The sequence below is a fragment of the Miscanthus floridulus genome, chromosome 12, assembly GCF_019320115.1.
Source record: "Miscanthus floridulus cultivar M001 chromosome 12, ASM1932011v1, whole genome shotgun sequence".
Taxonomy (NCBI): Eukaryota; Viridiplantae; Streptophyta; class Magnoliopsida; order Poales; family Poaceae; genus Miscanthus; species Miscanthus floridulus.
The window spans coordinates 65,436,168-65,454,743 of record NC_089591.1 but is presented as its reverse complement, the minus strand read 5'-3'; the positions used below and the strand labels follow the sequence as shown (position 1 = coordinate 65,454,743).

At 50.5% G+C, this 18,576-nt stretch overlaps 1 protein-coding gene across 2 annotated transcripts in view; it reads left to right on the top strand.

Annotated features, from left to right (window-relative positions):
- Positions 1–18,226, top strand: part of LOC136497024 (protein argonaute 1B-like) — a 36,787-nt gene extending 18,561 nt beyond the window's left edge. Inside the window, exons 1-23 of one of the 2 annotated variants that reach the window (XM_066492812.1) lie at positions 4,787–4,975; positions 6,733–7,451; positions 7,529–7,749; positions 7,827–7,976; positions 8,062–8,195; positions 8,358–8,467; positions 8,554–8,660; positions 8,744–8,882; positions 9,009–9,125; positions 9,591–9,698; positions 9,807–9,878; positions 15,802–15,924; positions 16,014–16,179; positions 16,258–16,379; positions 16,454–16,591; positions 16,691–16,833; positions 16,919–16,981; positions 17,050–17,113; positions 17,192–17,327; positions 17,410–17,483; positions 17,569–17,663; positions 17,746–17,777; positions 17,884–18,226. In XM_066492812.1, the coding sequence (XP_066348909.1) occupies positions 6,741–7,451; positions 7,529–7,749; positions 7,827–7,976; positions 8,062–8,195; positions 8,358–8,467; positions 8,554–8,660; positions 8,744–8,882; positions 9,009–9,125; positions 9,591–9,698; positions 9,807–9,878; positions 15,802–15,924; positions 16,014–16,179; positions 16,258–16,379; positions 16,454–16,591; positions 16,691–16,833; positions 16,919–16,981; positions 17,050–17,113; positions 17,192–17,327; positions 17,410–17,483; positions 17,569–17,663; positions 17,746–17,777; positions 17,884–18,089 (3,231 nt within the window). In that variant the 5' untranslated portion in view covers positions 4,787–4,975; positions 6,733–6,740 and the 3' untranslated portion in view covers positions 18,090–18,226. Of the gene's footprint in view, positions 1–4,786; positions 4,976–6,732; positions 7,452–7,528; positions 7,750–7,826; positions 7,977–8,061; positions 8,196–8,357; positions 8,468–8,553; positions 8,661–8,743; positions 8,883–9,008; positions 9,126–9,590; positions 9,699–9,806; positions 9,879–15,801; positions 15,925–16,013; positions 16,180–16,257; positions 16,380–16,453; positions 16,592–16,690; positions 16,834–16,918; positions 16,982–17,049; positions 17,114–17,191; positions 17,328–17,409; positions 17,484–17,568; positions 17,664–17,745; positions 17,778–17,883 lie in introns of those variants that run through there. The other variant, XM_066492811.1, reaches the window with a different exon arrangement.
- The last annotated feature ends 350 nt before the right edge of the window (positions 18,227–18,576 follow it).

The window sequence follows — 18,576 nt, the reverse complement described above, 5'->3', positions numbered from 1 at the left end:
GTCCACTTACCTTATAATCCATACTATTTAGCTTATTTTTTTAATCAGAATAATATTTTTCTCTCACAATCATGGTGTTCGGCTGGTCATGTTATGGCTTGTTTTAGCTTGTTTCAGCTTATTCTCTCTCACAGAATACTATTAAATCATCCGAAACCATCCGAAATTCACTATGCAGTCTACCGGCCAAACACGTTGAATAATTTAGTCAGAACAGTGTTTTTTTCCGCAAGTAAACAACAAGCCGAACGGAGCCATCGTCAACACCGAATTCATCGCTTTGCAAGAAACATCGTGGTGACAACTAAACGCAGTCCGTTAACAGTTCGCTCGCGTTTGGTATGGCTCCAGGCTGCTTCGGCTCCGGCTGACAACCTGACATAAAACACTGTAGTAACACTGTAGCTCAGAGCTGTTTTTCTCCCACCCCTTTTTCCCTCTCAATGTAGCGTGGGTACTGTTTATGGAGCCGATGAAGCTCGAATTTCTCGCTTCTCCGGCTCCGGTTCTGACACGCTACAGTGCATGAACAGTGCAAGATCCGAAGCCTCCCGGAGCGCAGGGCCGGTCCTGAGTTTATTTGGACCTAGAACGAAACTAAAAGTTTAGATCTTTTTATATAAACATGATAATATTACTAGTACTACTCATTGCTAGTATATACACATATATAAAATGTTACTAATAAACGGTTAACTGAATGCAAAAACAATATTCATATGAAATAATTTGTATATACATATTAAATTACCTCAAATCTCTAACATTCCTCGTTGCGAAGTCATCGATGATGGTGTCAATATCAATCTCATCCAACAATCGCTTCTCAATGCATAATATTACCAATTCATTTAACCTCTCTTGTGATATCGTAGATCTCAAATAGTTCTTCAACGATTTTAAATTTGAGGAGTTTTTTTAAGTTGATGCCATAGTCACTGGCGTAGTAAACAAGATGCGATAAGCAATAATGGAAGTACTAGGATAACAATCACCTTATGTAACAAACTCAAAAATCTCCAAAGCTGTCATTTGTCTATATGACAAAGCGGATTGCATAACCCTTAGCTCATAAATTAGATCATTTAAATTAATGTCAGATGAGCTATTTAGAGAAACAATTATTAATTGCAGTTTTATAAAATAGGGAATTGGACAGATAAGAGATCACGATCACCTACCTGATTATTGCTAGCTTGCTGCCGCCTGCTGCCTACCTCATGGTGATAGAATTGGACGAGACAAGAGATCACGTCACGTCTTCGGACTGTGGTGCGCAGCTGCACGGAGGAGCCGGCGAGCGGCGACTCGTTGGGCAGGCCCCTATCGTCGCTGGGACGCTCGACGCTGGCTCGCGGTGAAAGGAAGCGCAGAAATCACGGAAGTCCAACTTCAAACTCGAAGAAGAGGAAAGGAAGCCGCAGCGTCGTGACTCACGCGGTGAATGCGTGATCACCGGTGTTTTGCCGTATGTTTGGGCTTGTGCTTAGTACTGCTTGTATACTTGGGGGAGAGGCCCATTGGCTCATTGGACCTGGGACGGTTGTCCCTCCCGCCCCGCCCCAGGGCCGGGCCTGCCGGAGCGGTACAAAACGGGGCCTTAGTATAGCACCGATCTACACTCTCTTTTTGCACCGGACCACGGGTGCCCCCAGCAAATCTTTTCACTGTGCGCCCCGCCCCACCCCTGATGTGAACTCTGAAGCACGGAGACGAGGAAGAACTGTCTGGACCTTCCACCAAAACCAAGACACCGGCGTACGATCGACGTGATACCCGCTGTATCATACGCAGTCCCTAGATAGCAACACTGGCGCCACTACGAGTCTATACGAGCACGATACGGCTCGTCGATTCCTGCAGCTCTGCGTCTGCGAGCGCCACCTACTCCTACTAGAGGCTAGAGCGCCGCTGCTGTGCTGTGTCTCGCCGTCCCGGCCGGTCGTAGCCTCTACAATCAACAGGGGCGCAGGCGTTGGAGAAGGCCAGGCGGGCGGCCGCGACTGGTTGTGTCATTCTGGTTGTGAGGCCCGAGGCAGCCCACTGGGTACTAGCCTAGCCTGGACGCGAAAGCGAAAGGGCCCCCGCCCGGCCACACCCCGTACCCGTACCGCGGGCTCCACACCGTCCCCGTCATCGGGCCGCGGGCCCAGCAGAGCAACGGCTGGTTGCGCGCCCAGTAAAGGGCTGGGGCCCATAGCGTCCTATCCAAGTACTCCTCCAACTCCATCCAGCGGGCAACTTGCGCGACGCGCTGTATTGGCACGCGACTCGCTGCGCGCTGGGCCCGTGCGGCCAGTGAGAACGTCGTGTCATCGCCTGGGTGCCGGACGGTGTCCGGTGGGCCAGTGTTTTGAACAGTTAGCGGTGGCCCACGCACTGGCGCGTGCAGGGTATGCGGAACCGATCTGAGCCATTGATCTGGTAGGGTGGCCGTAGTAGGGCCGTGTGTGCTCGTTGGACGTTGGGTGCGAGAGCAAATGCTACTACAGCAGGCTAATGGTTGTTGCGAGCATCGAGATGCGCCCGCGCCCGTTTGACTCATCCTCTTGCCTCTTACGGGCCTGGACGGCTTAGCCGAAACGGGACTGCATTGACAGCGACCCACCACCGGCGAACCACCGTGCCCACATGGCCAAATTACCACGAGCATAGCAGTCGCCGTTGGCAACTCAGACTACCCACAGTGTGGTGAAATACCGATGCCTGAAACCCATTTTTTATCCGAGCATCGGTGCTTGCACACTGTAGGAGTAAATTCAAGCAGCGAAAACTTTGGCACCGAGGAAAGTAGGTTCACCGGTGCTTGATTTGAAAAGGAATATATGGTTCCACATGTAAGTGATATAAAGATCTGACAAGAGTTACGAGGGAAGAGAATAAACTATTGTTTGTTTAGTTATTTGAGGCACCGGTACACCGTGGCATAAATGAAAGTTGAAGCATCGGCTATCATTTGACATTTGAATCCGCGATCGTTTGTTACTTTGGTTCACCGTACGCTCTGACGCATGTGCATCGGTGGCCAGTAAGTAAGGTGGTGTTTAAATGAAGTTCTAAAGTTTTGGCTGTCACATCGTATATTATATGAGGTATGTTGGATACTAATAAAAAATAAATTATAAAATCCATCATAAATTTATTAAGTCTAATTAAGCCGTCTTTAACACATGTGTTAATGTAGCATTTCATTGTCAAATCATGAACTAATTAGGCTTAAAGATTCGTCTCGCAACGTAGTTGTAATGTGTGCAATTAGTTATTTTTTAGTTTATATTTAATAATTTATACATATGTCTAAATATTTGATATGACATGATGTAAAGTTTTAGGTAAGGAATTGAAAAGGGCTAAGTATTTCACTCTGTGTGATGCTTCGGTATGGTCGCGTAGTGCGGACGGGACACGAGAGCGGGGCGATTCAATCCGCAACCCAAACGTCTCTGGGCCCTAGGCAAAAACAGGGCGAGGGGGGCACGGTAATCCACTTCTGACACCCGTCCCCCTGTCCTTTACGCCTAAAACGCTTGATTAGCCCCACTAATCCCCATCGATGGCGTGGCGCCCGAGGTGTCCTTGGCCGCCTCGGCCCCACGGCGTCAGTGGCATCTCGTCATCAGCACCAGCCATGGCGCCCTCGACCGCGGAGGGCTCTCCAACACCGTTCCTCAATGGTGCGCGGGGTAGCCTTGGTCGCTCTATGCCACAGCTAGAGGACGACGCATCGGCTACTGACCTGCGTAAAGACATGGAGGAGGAAAATAATACATCATAATATATCACAAACCATTCATCAATGGAAGAAGAGGAGGGTTAGGGTTAGGGTTGGGGTTTGGGTTAGTGTTAGGGTTAGGGTTAGGGATGTATCTGCGCAACCGGAGCCTGGTGCTAGAGAAGACGAGGGCCACCCAGAGAAGACGACAGTAAGGTTAGAAGGACGGCGAGCGACGGAGGAGTGGCACACGAGGACACGAACTCACATAATCACCCAGATCTAGAGGGGAGATTGGGATAGAGAGAAGGGAGAGATGGAGAGGGAGCAAGGAGGGAATCATGTAGGACTTAGTAGTAGGGAGCTGCTTGCCGGCGGCAAGCGGGGTTAGGGTTAGGGTTAGGGTTAGGGATATACCTGCGCAACCGGAGCCCGGTGCCAGAGAAGACGAGGGCCATCCAGAGAAGACGACACACCGGTTAGAAGGACGGCGAGCGGCGAAGGAGGGGCAGACGTGACACGAACTCACATAGTCACCGAGATCTAGAGGGGAGATAGGGATAGGGAGAAGGGAGAGGCGGAGAGGGAGCAGGGAGGGGATCAGGTAGGAGGAGTAGGGAGCTACTCGCCGGCGGCAGGCAGATCGTCGAGGTCACCTCACCGGAGTCGGGAAGGACGAAGCCGAGAGCGAGGCGAGGCGACAGGCGAGCGAGTGAAATGAACTAGAGTTTTCAGGTGTGAGCCGCCGCGGCCGCAGCGTGAGTTTATATATGATGAGGTAAGGGGGGAGGCGGGGACCGGAGACGCGGACGGACAGACGCTGCGGCTGGGCCGCAGGGAGTCCAAGACGGAGGGGAGGAGCGGAGTGAGGAGGGGCCGAGGGAGAGAGGGGTGGCCAGGCCAGTGCCGGGCCGGCTGACTCAGACAGGGCCTTGCCGTGCCAGCCCACGAGCCTGAGCAGCAGCCCAGACGTCTCGGGCCGGGCCAGCCTAGGCCCACATGTCGCCGGGCCGTGCCGTGCGCTAAAAATACATGCTTCCTGCCGTGCCGTCGCTGTATGAACAGTTATATCCCCAAGCGGCCGTCGCCTTCCCCCTCCCCTCCTCAAAAGGCGGAGAGGAGGTGGTGGTCGTGGGCATGCAGTGGAGCACCCAGCACAGCAGCAGCGCTGCGGCAGTAGAGAGCGCCATTAGTGGAGTTGGGAGCTTAGCACTCCCACTCCGTTCCCATCCCTCGCGCAGCCAGTCTGCCGAGCCTGCTCAGGTATCGCTCCCTCCCGTAACCCGCTAGATCTGCTGCTTTTCGCCTGCTGCCTCAGTGTGGGGTGTGTAACTTTAGCGTTCGATCGTTTCCGGATGGGTTGCTTTGTTGCGGCGGTGTTGGTGCTCGAAAATGAACGAGCTCGAGAGGGCGCTCGTGGATTTTGTGGGGTCTGTTGGTTGATTTGTCCGGTTCTAGCTGGTTGTGAGCTGATCCAATGAGAGCTTGACGATTAGCGACTGTTTTGTGATCATTTTAGCTTGTCGATCTACGCTAAGCGCTTAATGTGGAACGGGAGGTTTAATTGCTTTGTGAGATAAGGAACATCTGTTCTTTCCGGTGTCCATTGCTCATATTCGGGTGAACTGATTACTTCGTTAAGGCCTCAGCATATATCTAAAAAATACTGATATAGCCGTACCTTCCTCTACTGGCTACATGCTTGCATGGTTATTTGCCTCTACGTTAGGGTAAAAGGTTCACTCCGTTTATGTGTATTTTCCCTGCTGTACCTTGGTATCCATCTCTGGTTATTTTGGGTTTAGGGTGCTATTTTTTGTTGTTGTTGTCTTTGTGCCTGGCTAACAAACGAGGGTTCTTTTTTAGTGCATCACATTGTGATGAGTCTAATCGCAGCCTCGGCTATGATTGCGGATGTGTACTAGGCATAGTTTATGCCTAATGCTTGATGTTCTCACTTAGCGTGAACTCTCGAACTTGATTACAAGCGCAAGCATAGACTATGCAATTTCCTACACTGATGCAGCACGGCATTGTGAAAAAAAATCATGTTCCTTCAATGGTTACCAAAGTGTTTGATGTTATCTTAATACTGACCAATGGTAGCATTTAAGATGTTTGATGTTATCTCTAAGGCATTGGCAGTTCTATTGAACAGTGATGGCTAGAAAAGGTCCCTGCTAAAACAAACTTTAAAGAGGCCACATATGGCAGGCCTTTAGTAGGATACTGATCGTTTTGTGTGTAGATGAAGTGGGTGTCTTCTGGCAACTTCTTTAGTGCTGCTGCATATTTCTCATTCGTACATTTCTTCTGGTACTCTTTTGTTGTTTGTACGCCTCTACTGTTTGTATCATGTACATTATCTTTTGAATGAAAATACTAGTATGATTCTTTTTTTATACTATTATAGAAAGGGTGATTGGTTGATTTTGTTTACTTCTTGTCTGTATATGTATTTTAGGATATTGTTACTACATGAATAAAATATTCGATATCTAGAGGACACCTACGCCTCCCTTCTTTTTTGATATGCTATTCCTTGCATTTTTCTAACATTCTACTTGGTCACTTATCGTTTAAATAGAGGTTTGCAGCTAGCCACAGAAGCGGTGAAATAATCAAAATGTAGGAAGCTTAAATTCAATAAAAACGTAATAAGTCTTGTTTCCTAATACTTGTGAGATCGCATTCCCTTTCTTCGATGCCTACATGGTTTTTCTTGTTTACTGTCTTCTGGTACTTGGCCGTTTTCTCACGGGAATAAGTTTCTATCATGTTGTCAACTTGTAATTCAGAAATTTGCTATTTATTATTTTAGCAATTCCTTGATGCAGCTGATCTTCTATTTGTGTTACATCATTTACATTTTCTTTAATCCCTAAGCTGTTTCAGTTTTCATTATACAACCTTCTGTTTCAATCTTTTAACAAGTACCTAGTTAAACAGTTTTCTTCATGTTAAGTTTTGATAAGTTATATTTTTACAATCTCAGTCTTGATGTATTCCTGTCATGCCAGTGCCCATCATGGTGAGGAAGAAGAGAACTGGCCCTGGCGGCTCTGGAGAAACTTCTGGAGAGTCTTCAGGAGGTTCTGGACAAGGTTCACAGCGACCTGAGCGAACTCAACAACCTGGGGGAGGACGTGGCTGGGTGCCTCAACAGGGTGGCCGTGGTGGTGGGCAACACCAGGGTCGTGGTGGACATTTTCAGGGCCATGGAGGACCAGGGCCACATCACCCTGGTGGTGGGCCACCCGAGTATCACCCGCGTGAATACCAGGGACGTGGTGGTGAATATCAGGGACGAGGTGGTGACTACCAGGGACGTGGTGGCGCCCGCTCCAGAGGTGGAATGCCACAGCCATACTATGGTGGGCATAGGGGAGGTAATGTTGGACAAAATGTTCCTCCAGGTCCATCTAGAACAGTTCCCGAGCTGCACCAAGCCCCCTATATCCAGTATCAAGCCCCGGTGGTTTCACCATCCCCATCGGGACCTGGCTCATCCTCACAGCCTGTGGCAGAGGTGAGCTCTGGACAAGTCCAGCAACAGTTTCAGCAACTTGCCATTCATGGTCAGACTTCCACGAGCCAAGAAATTCAAGTGGCACCAGCATCAAGCAAATCGGTTCGATTCCCGTTGCGCCCTGGCAAGGGCACTTATGGGGACAGGTGCATTGTGAAGGCAAATCATTTTTTTGCTGAGCTTCCTGACAAAGACCTTCACCAATATGATGTAAGCTCCGTAGGGAATAATTTCATGTCAGTTTTTTTTTATGTTGTTATTTCTGGTCACCAATCTTTCGCCATCAGGTATCTATAACACCTGAGGTTACTTCACGTGGCGTTAATCGTGCTGTCATGGGAGAGCTTGTAACACTATATAGAAACTCCCATTTGGGTGGGCGTCTACCTGCGTACGATGGAAGAAAGAGCCTTTATACTGCTGGACCATTGCCATTTACTTCTATGACATTTGAAATTACCTTGCAAGATGAGGAAGATAGACTTGGCGGTGGCCAAGGTGGACAAAGGTATATCATTATGCTGTGTCTGTATTTAGAACATATGCAACATTTCATGCTGACTGCTGCAATCCTTTCTGTTCAAGGCGCGAGAGAGTATTTAGGGTGGTGATCAAATTTGCGGCCCGTGCTGATCTCCACCATCTGGCTATGTTTCTAGCTGGAAGGCAAGCAGATGCTCCTCAAGAAGCTCTTCAAGTGCTTGACATTGTACTACGTGAATTGCCTACTGCGAGGTGATCTTGAGCTAGTTGTATTTATTAGTTACTTTTTCCAAGGCAAATGTCAAAGTCTTCATTGCCTTACATTTTTCTTGTGCAGGTATTGTCCTGTTGGTAGATCATTTTATTCTCCTAACTTAGGGAGACGCCAGCAACTTGGTGAGGGTTTGGAAAGTTGGCGCGGCTTTTACCAAAGCATAAGGCCGACACAGATGGGCCTTTCACTGAATATTGGTTAGATACTGTCACTTCAAACTTTTTGTTTCTTTGTTTATCTTTCAGTTGCCACACATGATCCATGACGTGTTTTAACTAAATTCTAATTCTATAGACTCCCAGTGTAGTTTATGGAATCAGTATTGGTCTTTTCTTAGCCTTTGATTTGTGCTCTTGCAGATATGTCCTCTACTGCATTTATCGAGCCTCTCCCTGTGATCGATTTTGTTGCTCAGCTTCTTAACAGAGATATCTCAGTTAGACCATTGTCTGATTCGGATCGTGTGAAGGTTTGAATCATTACCTTACCTATTTGATAGCAACTTTGGTTTATGCGAGTTCGCGCTGAATTACTGTTTTGTTTGTTCCTCTCTAGATCAAAAAAGCCCTAAGAGGTGTGAAGGTCGAGGTCACTCACAGGGGAAACATGCGCAGAAAATATCGCATTTCTGGCCTCACCTCACAAGCAACAAGAGAGCTATCGTATGTGTGTCTTCCATTGCTGGTATGAGCTAATAGCTTAAAGAATAATGCAGTGACATGATTTTTTGGTTTCTTTGTGATAGATTCCCTGTTGATGATCGTGGTACTGTGAAGACTGTGGTCCAATACTTCATGGAGACTTATGGTTTTAGTATCCAGCACACCACTTTACCGTGCTTGCAAGTGGGCAATCAACAAAGACCAAATTATCTGCCAATGGAGGTTAGTATCTTCAACTGTCTCCATTGAACTTGGATTTGTTATATTGTGCTTATCTATTTGAATGGTTTCTGAATGCTACATCCAGCTTCAGTATTATGCTTATGGGTTTGAAATATGAAATTTCAGGTTTGCAAGATAGTTGAAGGACAGCGTTACTCAAAGCGACTCAATGAGAAGCAAATCACTGCTCTACTTAAAGTGACCTGCCAGCGTCCTCAAGATCGTGAGCTGGACATCTTACAGGTGGCTGTTTATCGTATGTTTTTGTATGAGTTATTTGATCAGTGTATACGTCTTATGAATTCAAATGTTTAACCATGTTTACTTTATAGCCTGTGGTTAGCAGTTTTCAAGCCTTTTAGTTTTGGAAGCCCTGTTTACACATTTGCCTGTGCGTTCTTCAGGGTTTAGGTGCACTACAAACCATTGCCACTTGTCTTTTGTTAACATGATTATACATTTGACTGTGCATCTAAAATGTTCTCTGGCTCTCTGAGATTGGTAACAGGGTATCTGCAACAGTTGTTTGATTATTAAAATGTTTGTGTAAATTGTATTTTTCTGATAAATAGTGCCATCTGTTTTTTCAGAATACTGTGTAATGTTTAAACATAATATGGTACAGAGGTTTTATTGGTCTTGTATTTACCAAAGTCAGTCAGCTGAATTTATGATTCTGACTTAGTTCCTTATGTTGCCTTTTATCAGACTGTGCATCACAATGCATACTATGCAGACCCATATGCACAGGAATTTGGTATAAGAATTGATGAACGTCTTGCGGCAGTTGAAGCTCGTGTTCTGCCACCACCAAGGGTAGGTTAACAAACATGACTTCTAACAACATCTTGGCATTTTGTTTTTCATATTTGTGCATATGCTGTGCATGGCTGCTGATGTGGAATTTGTGCATTTTGTAATTAGCTTAAATACCATGATAGTGGCCGAGAGAAGGATGTTTTACCCAGAGTTGGCCAATGGAACATGATGAATAAGGTATGCCTGTGTCCTGAGAAATCTAGATAAAGTTGCTCTTCCTGTGATTTTTTCGATTGAAATTAATTTTCTGATATGGTAACATTAGGTGAGGACCATCCAAATTAAATAAGCACTATATGTTGTAAAAAAGAATAATAAAGCAGAAAGTTAACCGAGCAACTCGGAGAGTAGCTGCCTCATCAGCAAATAAGTTAGTTTGTCCAAGTTACATAGTCATTAGCTATTACTGAGTTTGTGTTTCATGGTACTTAATTTCCTCTTATTTTTTGTTAGGCATGCCTCTTTCCTATCTCCTTACCTCAAAATTCTAGGATCTACCTAGCTTGACATGGAATTTTTTTGGAGGGATTTGTCAAGGACGTCGGGGCCTAGGGTAGCTGGACCTCGACTCCGGAGTTCGTAGTCTCGATCCGTGGTTGGAGTGTGAGGTTTTGCCCTCTCAGCGCTCACGGTTTGTTGGAGAAGAGGGGAGAGTTTAGGGATGTAATTCTTCTTTTCCTCAAATGATTGATTACAAATATTCTTATAGGCTCATGGCCTGGCTAATCTGAGCTAACTGCTCCTAAATTGGAGGCTCCCTGCATGGCTCTCCTCTAATTTAGGCTGTTTCCAAAACAGCCTCTGCATGCGGCGTGGTGATCGCGCTCCCAGCCCTCGCATGTGCTCCCTCAGCCGCCCGACGGATGTCACGGGCTCGCCGTCTCCTGGAATAGGCGCGCCCCCACATGACATCTCTCCCCCCCTCGACGGCCAGCTCGTCCTCGAGCTGGAAGGTAGGATACTTGGCGCGGAACGTGTCGACGTCCTCCCAAGTGGCCGCTGCCGCAGGTTCCCCCTTTCAATGCACCAAGACCCTGGCGGATGCCGCGCGCCAGACGAGTGCGGACAACCCGTTTAGGCTCGGGTGATGTCGCGCCGTGGTGGATGGCCGGGAGTGGTGGTGGTGCGTTCGGCGGCTGCCCCCACGAACTTCTTGAGAACGTCCACATGAAACACGTCGTGCACGCGAGCACGCGGAGGCAGCTCCAAGCGGACGGCCACGTCGTTGATCAGTTCGATGACGCGGTAGGGGCCGAAATAGCGCGGCTTGAGCTTCCCCGAGTTGGACAGCGACATCGAGGATGCCGCACGCTGGCGGAGGCGAAGTAGGGCCCAATCGCCCACCTGGTAGGAGACGGAACGATGAAGCTTGTCGTCGTGGTGCTTCTGGACTTGCTGGAGCCGATAGCGGACGTCGGCTAAGAACGCGTCCCGCTCCTCCATGTTCTTGGCGACGGCGGCCACCCTTGTCTCACCCGGCTCATACGAGCGGATGGTGGTGGTGGTGGGGGGGTCCCGGCCGTAGACGACACGAAAGGGTGTCCTGCAACGACGTCTGGTACGCCGTATTGTAGATGTACTCGGCCCAGGGTAGCCAACGGAGCCATTGGCGCGGCCTGTCGCCCGTGAAGCAGCGCAAATACATGACGATGACCCGGTTGGCGGCCTCCGACTGTCCGTCGGACTGGGGGTGAAAGGCCGTCGTCATATGCAGCTGGGTGCTCACCAGACGCATCAGCTCGCGCCAAAAGGTGGAGGTGAAAACCGGATCCCGATCGGACACCATGGATTGAGGCACGCCGTGAAGACGAACAATGTCGCGGAAGAACGTCTGGGCGACTGATTCGGCGGAGTAGGGGTGCGCCAGAGGTATGAAGTGGCAGTACTTGTTGAACCTGTCAACCACCGTCAGGATGACTGACTTTCCCCCGACGCGCGACAGTGCCTCGACAAAGTCTAGGGCGATGTTGGTCCAGACACCCGTCGGAATGGGCAGTGGCATGAGGAGGCCCGCTGGGTGGAGGTGTTCCGACTTGGTCCTTTGGCATGTGGAGCACGCGCGCACCATATCCTGCTCGAGTTGCCGCATGTTGGGAAAATGGAAATCGCGGCGAAGCCGGTGTAGTGTGCGCTGGACGCCTTCGTGGCCATCCTCGTGCATGGCCGTCATGATCTCGAGTAGCAGTGGAGAGGCCGGTGCGACGTAGAGGCGGCAGTAGAAGGTCACCATGTCGTCGACGAGTGCCCAAGGCGCCCCGCGGGTGCCCGCGCGGAGCTCATCCCGGATGGCCACCAGAGCTGGATCGGTGGACTAGGCCTGTCGGAGGCGCTCGACGAAGTCGAACCGCGGCACTGAGATGGCCGAGAGGGAACCCGCGTCGGTGAGGGAGCCCGCGTCGGTGTCACAGCGGGACAAGGCGTCCGCCACGGTGTTCGCCGCGCCGGGCTTATACTCAACGGAGAAATCGAACCCCAGAAGCTTCCCGACCCAATGATGTTGCGGGATCATCGCCAACCATTAGTCCAAGAGAAACTTGAAGCTGAAGTGGTCCGTCCGGACAAGGAAACGACGGCCCCAGAGGTACGGACGCCAGTGACGGATGGCGTGAACCAGCCCGATGAGCTCGCGCTCATAAGCGGCGAGGGAGCGGTGACGCGGAGCGATGGGGCGGCTGAAATACGCCACCGGGTGCTTATCTTGGATGAGCACTGCCCGAACCCATGGGAGGACGCGTTGCACTCGACGATGAAGTCCTTGGCGAAGTCCGGCAGTGCCGACGTGACCGCCCTCTTGAGCGCGTCGAAGGCGTTCGCCGCGGCGTCGTTCCAGGAACAGCCCTCCTTTTTGAGGAGCGCCGTCAGTGGTGCTGCTATTGTGCCGTAGTCGTGGACGAATTTACGGTAGTAGCCCGCAAGGCCGAGGAAACCGCGGACCGCGCGTGCGGAGCGAGGCACCGGCCAGTCATGGACAGCCTGCACCTTGGCCGGGTCCATGGCTACGCCTGCCGCGGATATGACGTGGCCGAGGTAGGAGACAGAGGAGACCCCGAAGGCGTGCTTTGATTGCTTGACGAAGAGCCGATGATGGCGCAGTAGCGTGAGCACGGCGCGCAGGTGCCGGAGGTGGTCTACCCATGAATTGCTGTAGATTAAAATGTCGTCAAAGAAAACAAGCACGAAGCGGCGGAGGAAGGACCGCAGAACATCGTTCATGAGCGCTCTTGGAACGTCGTCGGGGTGTTGCACAGCCCGAACGACATGACCAAGAAGCTCATACAGGCCGTCGTGGGTGCGGAACGCGGTCTTGTCGATGTCGCTTGGCCGCATCCGCACTTGGTGGTAGCCGGAGCGCAGGTCCAACCTTGGAGAAGAATTTGGCGCCGTGAAGTTCGTCGAGGAGCTCATCCACCACAGGAATGGGAAACGCGTCCTTGACCTTGAGGGCGTTCAATGTGCGGTAATCCACTGCAAAATCGCCACGTACCATCCGCCTTTGACCAGTAGGACCGGCGATGAGAACGCGGAGGAACCGTGGCGGATGATGCCCTGGTCCATCATGGCCGCGCACGGCTTGAGGACGATGGCGTGGTCGTGGCCCCGTGGCGGAGGTAGCCCTTGTGGTTCGCCGAAGACGCCGTCGAAGGCAGCCAGGAGCTCCTCCAGCAATGACTCGCTGGCCGTTGTGGCGCGGAGGCGCGGCGTGTTGGGCGTCACCACGCCTGTCCAACTATGGCGCGCCCGTGCCTCGTGAACGTCATCGTCCGCGCGCTGAAGTCCCAGAGCACTGGGCCGAGGGTCGCCAGCCACTGCGTCCCTAAGACCAGGTCATACCCGGCCAGAGGCATCACGAAGAGGTCAACGCGGAACGTGTCGGCGGCGATCATGAGCGGAGCCTGTCTGATGACGCCCGGGCAAGTGACCCGCTCACCGTTAGCCACTGTCGCCGTGAGACGCGGCCGATGTTGGAGCGGCAACCCCGTTCGGTGCGCGGCGGTCTCGGCGATGAAATTGTGCATGGAGCCCGAGTCGAGGAGCGCGGTGAGGGTGATGTCGCCCAGCACCACCTTGATCTGCATAGTGTCGGAGAAGGGAACCCCGGCGATCGCGTGGAGGGAGAAGTGCGGGGATTCTTCTGCAGCGGTCCCGTCCTCGTCCGTCGGCTCGTCGTCATTGTCCTTGAGCACGCCGTCTAGGAGGAAGAGGCGCTTGCAAACGCGATTATGGCTGTGACTGAACTTCTCATCACAGTTGTAGCAGAGGCCCAGCCGGCGACGTTCCTCCTGCTCGGCTTGGGTCAGCCGGCGGACCGGTCGGCCTTCCATCGAGATCGTGGCCGGCGCGGTCTTGTCGGGCACCGGGGGTGCCGGGAGGGCGAGACGCGGTGCGGGTGCCAGGAAGGAGGCCCCGATCGCGCTGGGGAACGCGCGCTGGCGGAGCGAAGTAGCTGTTCCGGAGCTCCAGCTTGCGGGCGAGGCTCATGGCCGCCGCCAGTGACTGCGGGTGATGGATCTCGACGTCGTGGCTGAGCGGCGGCTGGAGGCCTGCGGTGAACAGCTGGACGCGCTGCACCTCATCCAGGCGGCCCGCGCGCGGCAGCAACGCCTGGAACCGGTCCTGGTACTCCTCCACGGTCCCCGTGCGATGGCACGCCGCAAGTTCGTCGAGGGGGTTGGAGCGAAGAGGCGGACCGTAACGTAGGTGGAGCAGCTCCTTGAAATGGCGCCAGGAGGGGGTCCCTTCATCTTGCTGGACCTGGAAGTACCACAGCTGGGCACCCTCCTCAAGGTTGTAAGACGCCATCCACACCTTCTCCTCCATAACTCGCTGCTGATGGAAGTACGACTCACACCGATTGAGAAAGATCAGTGGATCGGACTTGCCGTTGTAGCGCGGGAAATCCATCATTTGAAAGCGCGGTGGCCGATCGTGGGGCTGGTCCCCCGGCCCGGGGTGCGATGAGGACGACGAGCCACCCGGCGGCGGCCGCGCGGCATTCCAGGCGCTGGATGGCCTGGGCGTTGGCCTCCACAGAAGTCTGGAGGGTCTTGATGGACGCCACAAGGGAGTCCAAGGTGGCTTGCATGGCTGCGGCGGCAGCGGCGTAGGCGGGACGGTTCGGACATGGCGGCGGCAGGGTATGGCGATGGCGGCGCGGTGGGGTGCAGGGTGTGCGGTGGCTGCAGTGCGGGTGAGGTGGATCGGAAAGGCGAGGAAGGCCTGGAAACGTGATACCAGGTTGTCAAGGACGTCGGGGCCTAGGGTAGCTGGACCTCGACTCCGGAGTTCGTAGTCTCGATCCGTGGTTGGAGTGCGAGGTTTTGCCCCTCAGCGCTCACGGTTTGTTGGAGAAGAGGGGAGAGAGTTTAGGGATGTAATTCTTCTTTTCCTCAAATGATTGATTACAAATATTCTTATAGGCTCATGGCCCGGCTAATCTGAGCTAACTGCTCCTAAATTGGAGGCTCCCTGCATGGCTCTCCTCTAATTTAGGCTGTTTCCAAAACAGCCTCTGCATGCGGCGTGGTGATCGCGCTCCCAGCCCTCGCATGCGCTCCCTCAGCCGCCCGGCGGATGTCACGGGCTCGCCGTCTCCTAGAATAGGCGCGCCCCCACATGACAGGATTGATTTTGCATTATGTACTCAGAAAGATCTATCAATAAGCCCACAAAAAAAAATTCTATCAAGAACCTCTGAACTATCTGGGGTTTCTTTCTTTTCCCCCCTTTTACTCTTGTAGGTTGCAACCATCTTTTATGCAATACATTTGGATTATGATTTGACAGTGCTGTAATCTAGACAGGGGCGAAGCTAAAACAGAATTTATGGTGGTGCACGCAAGTATAACCTTGTAGTAACATCACCATTTCGAGCTCATTAACAAGGTCAAAATAGGTCACCTAATACTACACATTTTTTCAATCAATGGTGCCAGTGCACCACCGTAGATGAACGTGGTGTCGCCCCTGAATCTAAATGCATCTGTTTTCTACGTTTAGCTTGCCTTCTGTCTGCATGCTCCCTTTTTGTTGATTAATTTAATAATCTCATAAGTCAACTTTCTTGTCTATTCTTCTTTGGCTGCCTTCTTTTTCTGGGTAGAAAATGGTTAATGGTGGCAGAGTCAGCAACTGGGCATGTATTAACTTCTCTCGGAATGTGCAAGATAGTGCCGCTAGGGGTTTCTGTCATGAGCTGGCAGTCATGTGCCAAATATCCGGAATGGTAAGTCTTTTTTCCTTCAATTATCATTTGTGCGCAATATACTTTGGCTATTTTTGTTATTTACTCTACGTATTTTCCTCTCCCTTTAGGATTTTGCTCTTGAGCCTGTGCTGCCTCCAGTGACTGCAAGGCCTGAACATGTTGAAAGAGCGTTAAAGGCACGTTATCAAGATGCAATGAACATACTGAGGCCACAGGGCAGGGAACTCGATCTGCTGATTGTAATACTGCCAGACAATAATGGTTCTCTTTATGGTAATGTTCTCTTCCAAAACACACTTAAACATTGTCTGCTGAATACATTTGGTCATCAGCATTCTTTTGACTTCTCAGGGGATCTCAAAAGGATCTGCGAGACTGATCTTGGATTGGTCTCCCAGTGTTGTCTGACTAAACATGTTTTTAAGATGAGCAAGCAGTATCTTGCAAATGTTGCACTCAAAATAAATGTTAAGGTAAAATCTCTCCACGCTTCCATCCTTAAGTCTCCTGAATCGATAGTTTTCTCACAGTTTTCCTACCTTTTCAGGTTGGGGGAAGGAATACTGTACTTGTAGATGCTTTGACAAGGAGAATCCCCCTTGTCAGTGACAGACCGACCATAATATTTGGTGCTGATGTTACCCATCCACATCCTGGAGAAGATTCCAGTCCTTCCATTGCAGCTGTAAGTGCAGTACTTGTTGCAATTATAACAGGCTAGAAGTTCACATAGTCTAACCTGGAAGTTTCACTTTTTAATTCTTACTATATTGTTCCTTCCTAGGTTGTTGCTTCGCAAGACTGGCCTGAGGTCACCAAATATGCTGGACTAGTGAGTGCCCAAGCCCATCGCCAGGAGCTGATACAGGATCTTTTCAAAGTATGGCAAGACCCGCAGAGAAGGACAGTAACTGGTGGCATGATAAAGTATGATCCTATTTGAGATGATGAGATTTATTCACAGTTCTCCATCTTTCGATTCTGCTTTATGCTTAAATTCTTTTTATTGCAGGGAACTTCTCATTTCTTTCAAGAGGGCAACTGGACAGAAGCCCCAAAGGATCATATTCTACAGGTTATTATCCTTGATCGGTCAACTTTACTGATCTGTTTCTCATTATACTAAGCAGTTTTGAATTTCAGGGATGGTGTCAGTGAGGGACAGTTCTATCAAGTATTGTTGTATGAACTTGATGCCATCAGAAAGGTACATGTAATTACATAGCATTGGATTGATGTTGTTCTTCATCTTTTCTTGACTGTCCTCTCGGTACCATGGAAATAGGCCTGTGCATCCCTGGAGCCCAATTACCAGCCTCCAGTTACTTTTGTCGTGGTCCAGAAGCGACATCACACTAGGCTGTTTGCTAATAACCACAATGACCAGCGTACAGTTGATAGAAGTGGAAACATACTGCCTGGTTAGTTGTTGGTGCTCTCCTTTTTGGGCTTAGCATGTCTAATTTGAATCTGACCAGATACTTTCTTTTCATCTGAATTTAGGCACCGTGGTTGATTCAAAGATTTGCCATCCTACTGAATTTGATTTCTACCTGTGTAGCCATGCTGGCATTCAGGTTTTTTTTTTTTTTTTGCATTCTCCTTTTCAATTCATCCCTCGATGAAATGGCGGATTAATGACTTGAAGTTCACATCCATTAGGGAACAAGCCGCCCTGCTCATTACCATGTCCTGTGGGATGAGAACAAGTTTACAGCTGATGAGCTGCAGACTCTGACAAACAACCTGTGCTACACGTAATACATCTACTACTACATCAATCCATTATTTCCCGTTCACTCTTGAACTGCCTGTTAAACATTGTTTCCACTTTTGCAGGTACGCTAGGTGCACCCGCTCTGTGTCAATTGGTAAGCCCAGCTTGAGAACATTACTTCAGTCTCTTGTCTACTCTGGCAACCCATTGTGATGCTAGTCCATGAAACAAATTGTTGACCGTTGCTTGATTGCTTGCAGTGCCCCCGGCATACTATGCTCATCTGGCAGCCTTCCGAGCTCGCTTCTACATGGAGCCAGATACCTCTGACAGTGGGTCAATGGCGAGTGGCGCTCGTGGCCCCCCACCAGGTGGTGCACGCAGCATCAGAGGGGCGGGGAGTGTTGCGGTCAGGCCCCTACCCGCTCTCAAGGAAAACGTGAAGCGTGTCATGTTTTACTGCTGAGACGATGGGGCTGTCTTCACCAAGGAATATCCTGGAGTATTCCATGTATCTGCACTGTTTCGGTGATGCTATCTGACACCGAATTTATGCATTAAGACTTCCAGTGATCTGGGGATTTTAAGTACGCTTGTTTTGTATTCGTGATGTTGTGACACTGCAGTTCGAGGAGCTTTGGTACTGTGATGTGTAAACTATTTTGTTAACGTAACAGAATTGGGGAATAGAAGTAGAAGACAGACTCGGGGAAGGGGCAGCAAAGCACACAGGATAGGAGGAGGAACGATTCGTAGTAGAGAGTTTAATTGTTCAATACATGGTTGCCCTCCGGAGTCCTCTCAGGTACTTATACATCCGGTACTGCCGGTGGCTCACTCCGACGGCGCAGCCGCCTCTACGCCTAGGAGTCAAGCCCATTGCGGCCCATGTACGCGAACGCTCGGTAAACGAGTGCGCGAGCTCTTCTTCGTCGCTGTTACCGGATGGACTA